The sequence below is a fragment of the Lepidochelys olivacea genome (assembly GCF_965140295.1).
Source record: "Lepidochelys olivacea isolate rLepOli2 genome assembly, chromosome: 3".
In the NCBI taxonomy this organism is placed as follows: Eukaryota; Metazoa; Chordata; order Testudines; family Cheloniidae; genus Lepidochelys; species Lepidochelys olivacea.
Genome location: NC_140413.1, coordinates 176,434,193 through 176,445,064, shown reverse-complemented (window position 1 = coordinate 176,445,064; position 10,872 = coordinate 176,434,193). Strand labels below are relative to the sequence as shown.

Below are 10,872 nucleotides of genomic sequence, written 5' to 3'. Positions count from 1 at the left end.
AACCTGTTGCATCCTGACACAGGGGACTCTATATTCATGAATACCTGTTAATACGATGTTTCGAGGATTTAGGGAAATGATAGACTGGAAAAAAATTCTGATACCTTGCCTAATGGTAGCTAAGACTTCAGATTTGGTTGTCCTAGTTCTTGCCGTTTGGTCTCGTCCTCTCACTAGTCAATTTGAATGAAACATTTTTGCCCCTGGGATTAGCTAAAGATATGTCTCTTACTTTTATGCTGCTCTGTTTTGGACAGTTGTGCCTTGATTTCACATTTCCAGTCTCTCATTTTTTGTGTGTCTGTCTAGCTCTCATGTGCTCTTGTATGTTTAGTTTCTTTCCTTGCTTCAGTAAAATGCCGTTGCTACCAGCAATATGAGCCTGAGAGTTAGCACTGACACTATGGGAACAATCATTTCCCATTCAAGTGGAAATTCACAGATGTCCATCTAGTTAGGAGTCTAGAGCGGGTCATGCAGGAAAGCACTGAACCCTGGCATCAGATAGAGCTGCCTGCTGTTGACTGCTCCTTGTGGTTCTATCCATGAATGGTTTGTTTCTGGTACCCTTCCAAACAAGAGGAATAGTCTGATGGGTCTGGAAAGCATCTATTCTTGGGCCATTTGCTTGTACCAGCATGTGATTGGCTGCTTGCTTTCACATGGGCTTATTTTGATTCAGTTCATTGGAGAAAGCTAACATTCTGCCACTGCTGTGCTATAAAACAATGACAACAGTGTTTCCACCAAGTGCAATCCATCCTTTATGGCAGGTGGCCTCGTGTCTACAACTCTTGTTACATGTGCACGGGCACGGCACTTGTTGTGGATGTGATGGTATGTAAATGTATTTGTAGAAGCAACCCCGGACCTAGGGCGCCACTCTCCTTTTTCCACCTCACTCAAGCCCTGTGTAAGTTGATCTAGCAGAGTGAGGGTTTGTATAGTGTCATAATGGGCAATTCTTTTTTTAACACTAGGCCACTGGGGGCCGGGGTGTGTGGTCCAACACGTTGAAACTATGTGAATAGGGATTGCTGTAGCCCGATGAATCAGGCATCCTTCTGTTTCATGGCAGCTTCAGGGAGCTAGGTCTCATTTCTCTGCAGCTTTGTTTCTAAAGACACAAACATTTACCCCTTCCAATTTGTCATTCCAAAGAATAAGTTTTTGGACGTCAGGTCTGGCACTGATTTGTTATGTTTGAAAAGCCTCAAACAAGATCTTTCAAGAAACAGATAAACTTTAGTCATAAAGGTGATTAATTCTATTATGCAAAAGGAACAGGAGTACTTGTGGCACCTTAGCAACTAACAAATTTATTAGAGCATAAGCTTTCGTGGGCTACAGCCCACTTCATTTTGCAACAGAAAAGCTTCAAAAACAGACTAATGAAGTGGGCTGTAGCCCAGGAAAGCTTATGCTCTAATAAATTTGTTAGTCTCTAAGGTGCCACAAGTCCTCCTTTTCTTTTTGCGGATACAGACTAAAACGGCTGTTACTCTGAATTCTATTATGAAATACGACAGGCCCAGGAATTTGATTGGCATTATCTCATTAAGAATGCCTCTGACCTGGGCTACTTCAGCCATCATGCCATGTTCTCCAGTATGTTCTGAAGGAGTGACACTGATGTACAAAAATACAGAGAGCAAGCTAATTCTTCCAGTATAAGACATAATTTATGCTCACTCAGTCTTTCATGTTCTGTATGGGACCCCATGAGCTCAAGGAGCAGTATAAGTAGAGTAGCACAACACCAGGGGGCAGCAACCCCCCCTCCCCTGGGCTCATCACCAATTGCAGCTGCCTCTTCCCACACAAGTGCTGACTTTCCCAGCAGAAGTGACCTTCTAAGAAGTCCCTTGGAAGGCAGCACAGGGATTTACTGTTCGTTAGAGGAAACTTTAAATGATTTAAAAGAGGATAACTTTAACTGTTTTATAACTTGCAAGGTCTGCAAATCATTAGGCTGGGTAACTCTTCCCATAGTTCTCATTCACTTGGTTCAACATGTCTTCAATGAGACTGTAAACTCTACCAGGCAGGGGCCACGTTTACGCACATATTTGTGTGGCACCTAGTACAACGGGGCCTCAGCCAGGACTGGAGACTGTGTGAGCTACCGGGATATATATAACGGTCGAAGAATACTGGCAGATGTCGCTAGTTCTACTGAATCAGTTGGTAGCGTAACAGCTGAGCAAATTCTACTGCTGCAGGAGCACTCTGCTGCTGGCAAAGCACTCCCAGGGTGACGTGGGCAAACCTGAGGCCACCCTGGGGAAGCAAGGAGGAGGGGGGGGTTGGACTAAACTAGAAGTGTGTTTACATGAGGGGTTTTGCCAGCACAGTTGTATCAGTCAGGAACTTACACCTCTTCGCACCCCTGACTGACATAGCTATGCTGGTAGCAGTCTGTGGTCGAGCCCTTGCCTTACCGTGAGATGCAACATACCATTAGTTCAGGAACATGCATAGGCAGTGGTAACCTGTTGATATGTCAGTGTGGTGATGGCAGTTAACGAGTCCGTTGTTTAATGGCGTCTCGGTATGGGAGAGTAAGCTTTTGTGACAGGTTTCAGGGTAGCAGCCGTGTTAGTCTGTATTCGCAAAAAGAAAAGGAGGACTTGTGGCACCTTAGAGTCTAACCAATTTATTTGAGCATGAGCTTTCATGAGCTACATCATGCAACCGATGAAGTGAGCTGTAGCTCACGGAAGCTCATGCTCAGATAAATTGATTAATCTCTAAGGTGCCACAAGTACTGCTTTTCTTTAAGCTTTTGTGGTTAGTATCCACCAGACATGCACACGCACCACAGTAGCTGTCGGTGGCCTTTTTTTGGGGGGGGACCCCAAACCTAGCCACCATTTTTCAGATGGCGTTTGGAAGGCTTTACTTGTTCCTGCAGCACCCCTTTCTAGAGCCAGAGTGGCCGCTCCCAGCTGTCTTCTCAAGTTACGGGTTAGGAAGAAGCTAAGACCTGGCTTTGAGACGTGTTTAGTGAACTCCTTAGTTGACTGTGTTATCTATAAATACTTCCCCAGTTGGTGTTAGATTTATTTATTAAACTTGCTTTTTCCACTTTTCCTTGCCTTGGTTTGGGCTGTTTAATGCTTTCAATAAGACCAATTAAGTGGAGAAGGAAGAAGTCTTAATATCATGGTCCTTAATGTGCTACTTGATCTGCGAAGCGAAGTCAGTGAGGAAATCCTTACTCATCTACAAATACATTTATAGTTAAAAGAAGAAATATGCTGCTCTCAAGTTAATTTACCCTTAATAATAATCCATTAGCTTCTCTTGTTGTGGCTTGCTTTTGGGTCCATAGATGGTGCCATTATTATATATAAAATATGTATTGCTTTTGGCTGCTGTCTTGGGTGCTCTCTGTGGCTTATGCACACAGAGTCAGATGTCTGAATAATCTTATACATATCAACACAACAGCAAGGCCCAATGGTCCATAAGTGACAAAGCTAGGCAAAGGAAGCAGGTTTTGATTAAGTATTTGAACGTGGAGCTGACGGATGCTTCATGTAAGAGAAAGTCAGAGCTCTTCAAAGTAGGGGGACAGCATGAGAAATGGCTTGGGGTGAGAGAAAGAGGATGTCTTGGCAAGAACAGTTTCTAACAGGGATTATGTGAGGGCAAGTCACTGGCTGGTTCCCCATCTGTAAAATGGAGTCAATACTACTTCCCTATCCTACAGGCTGCTGTGATGGTTTGTTAATGTTTGTACAGTGCTTCCGTAATAGCGGTATACCTATTGCATGTCAGACCATGATTGGAACTGCTAAGCACATGCAGCTTGTATTGGCTTCCGTTGGAACTGTGGGTGCCCTGCATCAGAGATCAGTTTTCCTCCAGGGTATTTGCTGCCTTTGAGTGGCCTGTCCATGGATGTGCATTGGTAAAAACTTTAGGAAAAGAGCTGACAGACTTGTTGGCATTCCAATCTAAAGCCTGGGGAGGGAGTTTGCATGAAGGTCCTGACATCTGAGACAGAAACTTCATCCAAGGCAGTGGGAGAAAAGAATTTATTAGGAAAATCATGATTCATAGAGGCACCTTGATTGCTAGCAGCACGGGAGGCTTGACGACTGTTGCCAAACACTACAAATCAAAGGTAAAAGTATAAGAGAATAAATACAACAATTGGCAGTTCAGTGTCTACAATCATTATCTGCGGCATTTGTTAAATCAAACACCATGTGTATTGCATGTACTCACTCTGGCAAATTGTTATTGATTTTCTAAGTTCAGTGGGCCATATTGTACCATAAGTTTTAAAACAGAAGTCCCTATTGAAATAAGAGTCAGATTCAATGGCATGATGTGTTTGAAGGTATGGGAATTTATCGTTAACCCTCTGAATGCTGAGGGCTGGTCCAGGAGCCACTGAAGTTAATGAATGGAAAGGTTGATAATACAACTCTGTATCTTTATGCCTTTGGTTGATGTTGCTCTAATATTCTTTTCTAGTTTTTAAATATGGGGAGCTTTTGTTCTTCTTTCAAGCTTTTAAAGATCAATGCAAACCTTCATTTTCTATAAATAATTTAATAAATACTTTGTTTTACAATAATACATCAAGTGACAAATTCATAGCAAACAAGAGTCACAAGGAATTTAGGATCAGTATACTTTAATAAGGTATCAGTGTCAAAATACATTTCCTTATCAAGTTAAAGTTCCCATACAGTCATTATATTGTCAATAAGAATTCAGAAATATAGCTTGTAAAATAATGATGCTACATTTGGTTAATATTAAGCATGGAATATTTGAGTGTCTAGTAAACTGTTATGGTATAACATCTTTAATGCTGAAACTACACAAACAAACAAAATAAAAGAGCAATATTTAAGTGTCATTAACCCTTCAAGCACTCAAGTCATTACCACTACAGATTTGCTAAATAAAATGTTTTTTTTTTCTTCACTTAGCAACAGATGCCTTTTAAAAGTAACTTATTTTTGGTAAAATGTTCTTGAAGGTACTGAGGGTCACTAATAACTTTTTTAAAATGTACCAACAACAGAAAAGGTTTTCAATTATTTTTTCAGTGTGTAAGACCGTAAGGTTAAGTATCACTTAAACAGAATGAACTCTGAAGTGCTCAATGAACGCAATGCTCCCTACCTGCAAATGTTAGTGCATCGTACAAAGGGATTTGATAGAACATAGTTGGAAGTCTGAGTAGAATGGCTTTGAGTCTGGGGACAACTTTATGGGCCAGATTTTCAGCTGGTGTAAACTGGCACTGATTTTCATCAGTGGAGGATCTGTTAGTTTAGGAGCAAGAGGAAATAGTTTGTCCTCACATGTCTGCTATCGTGCATTTGGTCCTTGCCCTTCCTTTCTTCATTTTCCACTGAACAGCTAGACTTTACAGAGCAATACCTATACTTATTTTCCAACAAAGGCAAAGAGGTTTCCGGGAACAAAATTGAATCCTTGCCTTTTAAATAAATTCATGATAACAAGAGTTGTTTTTTTGGTGGTTCTGAAGATGTCGGATTGCCTTATAATGACATGCTGTAAGATTATGTGCACTTGAAAGGCTATCAACAATACAAGGAAAGCTAAAATAATAAAGAAAACCCTCCCAGCCCAACACTCTTAACATCTTATTTTTACTAGGGTAACTCAATAATAAGTAGGCAAAGGGAAATACTATTTTAACTTTTATTTTTAATGTTTCACGAGTGTGGATTATGTTGCTATCTAGCGTATAAAATGCACACAAAATAAAGGTCAACTTAATTGGTAATTAGCAGTGTTAGTACTGGCTTTTGGACAAATCCTGACAGTCCTGCAATATTGGCAACCCCATAATGAGTGTTACCAGCTCTAGTCAAAAACAGCTCTTAAAAAGTGAGTATGGTTCTGGTTCTATGTCTTAGCCATCACAAAAGTACCAATACATAATAACCCAAATAGAAATTCCAAAAATTCAGTTACATTTTGTGTAAGAAAAAAGAAAAGAAATAACACCCCCGCAAAAAACCCCATCACAAATGAAGACATAGGTGCAGAGCCTCTGCTAGCATATGTCAATGTAGCTCTCTATACAGCAATAGAGGGATACCAGGTTCAGCAGCTGAGGATCTAGCCCACGTTAGGAAAAAAGCTACACTGTGCAACTTTCGCAGATATCCACAAACTCTGCAGTTCACCCTTCACATTTCTTTCAGCAAATAGTATCTGATTTAGGGGGAGAAAATCAGAAAGTCGTGATGTGAGGTTTTTTTATTTTTTTTCCAAAAGATGTTAAATTTACAATATGATTAGTGCTGGGAAATAGACTACAAACACAGTAGGGGCATGGAGAATTTTAATTTAGAAGGTCAATACAAACTGTGGCTGGAGAACAGATTTTTTTTGTTTGTTTTCATTTATCTTTGGCAATAAAAATCAATCTTTGCAGTACAGGAGCCAAAAGTATTAGAGAGACATTTACACCACAGGTTTGTTAGCATGAATACTGAAGAAAATGCCAGAGAATATAAATTACAAGTCAGGCAGAAGGGTAAATCATATGCATTTTCTAAAGAACACTTTTATTAAAATAGAGAAAAATACAGTAGATGTATATTTTCAATAAGAATAATAAAGTGAGTAATTTCAAAAAGGCCGCTATTTGGTAATGTGGACAAGTTCAATACATAAGTAAAATCTTGTAAAAGTGTACTGGGTATTAGAAATTGTCTACTTGAAAAAATATATTTAAAAACTGAAGATGTTTTGAACAGTATAGGCCAAGGAATATTGCAAGGTTACTCAGGTTGCCTGGTCAAGAGCTCTGAGCAAATCACATCCTTGCAGAAGTGTAGAACTGCCCAAAACAGGGACATTCACCTCACAGTCATATCTGGTCAATTCAGGCAACAAATATGGTTCGTAAGATTGCCCAAGCAGACGACTTGTCACACCTGAAATAAGAGTGTTAAAGAAAAAGGGTAAACTCATGAATGATGCCTATCTAACCAGAGTGGGGAAGGTCAACTTTTCCCTCATTTAGCTTTCTTTGGTATTCTAGAACATTCAGGCACCTGAAAACAGCATTACATCTTCCAGTTCAAATCTATATATGCCAATCAACTTTTAAAACTGAGAATAATCTCACATGTTGAAATTTTAGCTAGAGTGAAACATGTTTTCTCTTCCTTGTCATTTAGATTTTCTTAAAAGGGGAAATCATTCTAGTTCAAAACAGGAAACCTGTAGTAAACCACATAGTTTTCTGAATTATCACCAATTGCAGTCATGTATCTCTTCTAATTTTTTTCTTAAGAAAGGACCATAAAATAAAGTCAAACCTACATCTGCTGAACTATGACTCACTTCTGTGATTAGGCTGTTGTTGTAGTAAGGTGTTTGTTCACACTTTCAGCTGAAGGGGAAAATGTATGCACAAGCTGTCAAACATAAAATCACTCTGAAGTTACACAGTTGCTACGTTTATAACTATGCAAAAGAACTGTGACAATCATATTTAACGTTGTGCTGTCATTTCAACTTTTATTCCTCTATTTACCAAGATTAATGGTGGGCATCAGATTTTGTTGAGATCAAAGTTACCAAGTCCAAGTATATGGAGGAAAGGACAGTAAAAAATGAAGGAGAGAATTCAGATATAAGTTGATATAAAGAGGACAAAGACAGTACTGGGTGCTGGGAAAAGGCAATAGTGGACAAGTTTTCTGCACTCACTGTTCAAAAAAAAATTTTTTTTTGGTAATTCTTGTTAAATTTGTTTAGGAAGATTTTCACTACAGTCAGAAAAGTGAACTGTTATAATGTCATTTAATGCGCCTGTTGAACAGTGAAGCATGCACTAGCAAGGCATTGTAAGACTGTTATTTTAGCGGATATATTTTAATACATTTGCTAAACTTCCTTATAAAAGGGAAAATGGCTCTATCTGATATTAGTGAGGTATAATTTTAGAGGAATGAGTGAGGCTTACTTACCCTTTGCCTAAATCTATATAGGTATCCATTGACAGTTATGCCTTTGGACACTTATTTTGAAGAAAGAAAAGGAGGACTTGTGGCACCTTAGAAACTAACACATTTATTTGAGCATAAGCTTTCGTGAGCTACAGCTCACTTCATCGGATGCATACCTCCGAAGAAGTGAGCTGTAGCTCATGAAAGCTTATGCTCAAATAAATTGGTTAGTCTCTAAGGTGCCACTAGTCCTCCTTTTCTTTGTGCGGATACAGACTAACACGGCTGCTACTCCGAAACCTGTTATTTTGAAGAGTATCCACTCATGGGTTCTCAAGGATTCAGACACCAATGTATGGCCATTTATATTTTCAACTTTGGATATTTTAAATTAATGCTTTTCAAGGGTCAGCTCATTCTCTCCCGCTTCCCTGGGGTTGGAATGCTCTGAATGCAGTAGAATCACCATGGACTCACTGCCCAGAGGCTTACATGGCCACACAGGAGGGGAATAAGGTTCAGGCTAGCAAGGGAGAGCTAGTGCAGGACTAGTGGGTCTGCAACAATGTGGATACACTGACTAAAATCAGGCCTGGTTGATGGCATTCGAGAAATGGCTATTTTGGCAGCTTCTATGCTACAATCGGATGGGAGGATTCTGAGCTGCCAGTTCAGACAGAGTTCCCTGGTTCGATCTCCATTTAACTTAAGCTTCACCACAGGGGGCAAAGTTGTTGGGTTGGATCACATCTAACTCATTTTCTGGGAGGAAGAATCTGATATAAATACATATATGCAGGGGGCTTACTGTTGAGACTGTGCTGATGGGTGCTATTGAAATGTTTGATTGATAGTGTGTGCAATACAGATGTTCATATTAAATGTACACACACACATATATATATATATATGCAGAGAGAGAGACAAAACAAAACACTAAGTTGAATTTATATGAAGTTTGAAAGTTTGTGCATAAGATATGGCCTAGAGACACACGTTTGTGGGATTTATGCACAAACTGTCAAACTAGATATAAATGTATACGTACATTCAGAATTTTATCACTTCAGTATAATATAAACTATACCGATTTGGGTTGAAGTTTATTGTGCATCCGATGAAGTGAGCTGTAGCTAATGAAAGCTTATGCTCAAATACATTTGTTAGTCTCTAAGGTGCCACAAGTCCTCCTTTTCTTTTAACTCCCCTTTGTAAGTCATCAGACCTCATATCTGTATTGAAACCAAAGAGCAAAACCATTTTCTCATTTGTCTGTGATCGTGCCTTACCTGACTTTTTATGAGCTGGTTGAACATTGAAGTTCTGATAATGGGAACTGAAAAACTGAGGGGGAAATGCTGCTTTCTGATTATCAGCAGGGTTTCCACAGGAGAGTTGCTGCTGTCGCTGCTGCAGTTGGTTCACTGGTTGGCTCAGGCCTCTCTGTGAGTTACGAATAAACTCATCTAAAATTAAATGTGACAATTGGTTTTTAAAAATGGCCTCTGTGTCAATGTGCCAACATATCCTCTGGGAGCACAAAAGCCAGGATTGAGCATCCCAGAGTCCTTGACTATAGTAAATGAAAGTATAACTGGCAAACTTTACCACACTGCTTAAAAGCTACGGCAGACCACCTTCACTGGTTAGTCAGTCACAGCCTCCCTGGAGCAGAGATTACATCACTATGCCAAATGAGTGAGGCCATTTTGTGAGAGAGCTTAAGACCAGGAGGCTAGATTCAATCTTTTTTCACTAAAAGCATTAATGTGCTCATTGAATTATTTTTACACATAGTGTAGCTGAAATGATTTGTTTCTTCCTAATAAGAATTCATTCAGAAATCTACAGTAGGTTTAGATAACCACCTTATTTTGACCATTCATCATTACCAGCACTTGAGGGTTCTTTCTTCAGAACCATTGACTGGCTAAACCTACTCCTAACCTAGTTTGTGAATAAATGATGCTGCATATAAAGGGATGGGTTGTATAACACAGTAGGCCATTCTATTCTGACTGTCCTAAGTGGGGAGAAGAAGAATTGGAATATTTGATCCCAAATTTTAATACTGCACACTAAGTTGATGTCTTAACACAGAAATCACACTTACTTTAGGCTGCCTTCCTGTGGCCTTGGACCTACTGCACAACAATGGTTCATATTTAGAAGAATACCTTTGCAACCAGAAGGTATAAACTTTTTAAATGAAAACTCTGATGCTGTGGAAATTACTGCAAATACCAAAAGGCCACAGTGACCCTAAATCTGAGTTATAGTAGAACTATCACACCAGGCTCCCTGGGAAACGGAGAACCCCAGAACAATAATATAAGCTTTCATTTACAGGACAATCCAACTCAGAGCACCGTTGATTGCATTAATGGTTGTTGGTTTATACGTTTGGTTTATGGTAGTTCTTCTGCTTTTGGCATGAAAATGGCAGGTATGATAATTCCTGCACAGAGTCTCTGTTTCTAGTGAAACTGTCCTAAAATAATATCTAGAAACAAATATTATAGAATCAATTTATGTCTTACCAGTGAGGACACTTGTGCTGAGGGACTTCTTTTCAGTAACCAATGAACAATTTTCACCTTTGAGAATTTTCATCCTTTTCCACATTAAATGAGATGGGTTAATCATTGACAAATCTGCCTGCAGTTGGATAAAGAAACCAGAAACAGACATAAGTAATCAAAATGAAAACCCTTTTGTAATGGTCATTGTTTGAAGTGTCTGAATTCCTTATAACAGATTACCCCACTCAGCTGTTGAAATGTTTGATCTTCATAATCCATCTGTCGCTTCAGTTTCAAACTGTTGGCAAGAGCAATTCTTGCAGGGTTTATATCTATGCCCCGTTGCTCAAAACTGTCCAGTGACCTGAAAAGAAAAGACCCTTCCTTGA

General features: G+C 39.4%; 1 protein-coding gene across 1 annotated transcript in view; it reads right to left on the bottom strand.

Annotated features, from left to right (window-relative positions):
* Positions 1 to 4,680: 4,680 nt before the first annotated feature.
* The window catches only part of EPAS1 (endothelial PAS domain protein 1), a 149,034-nt gene continuing 142,842 nt past the window's right edge, over positions 4,681 to 10,872 (bottom strand). Inside the window, exons 13-16 of the mRNA XM_084623541.1 lie at positions 10,724 to 10,847; positions 10,502 to 10,619; positions 9,251 to 9,427; positions 4,681 to 6,941 (exon numbers count right to left, since the gene is read on the bottom strand). Coding sequence (XP_084479667.1) covers positions 6,790 to 6,941; positions 9,251 to 9,427; positions 10,502 to 10,619; positions 10,724 to 10,847 — 571 coding nt within the window. The 3' untranslated portion in view covers positions 4,681 to 6,789. The remainder of the gene's footprint in view (positions 6,942 to 9,250; positions 9,428 to 10,501; positions 10,620 to 10,723; positions 10,848 to 10,872) is intronic.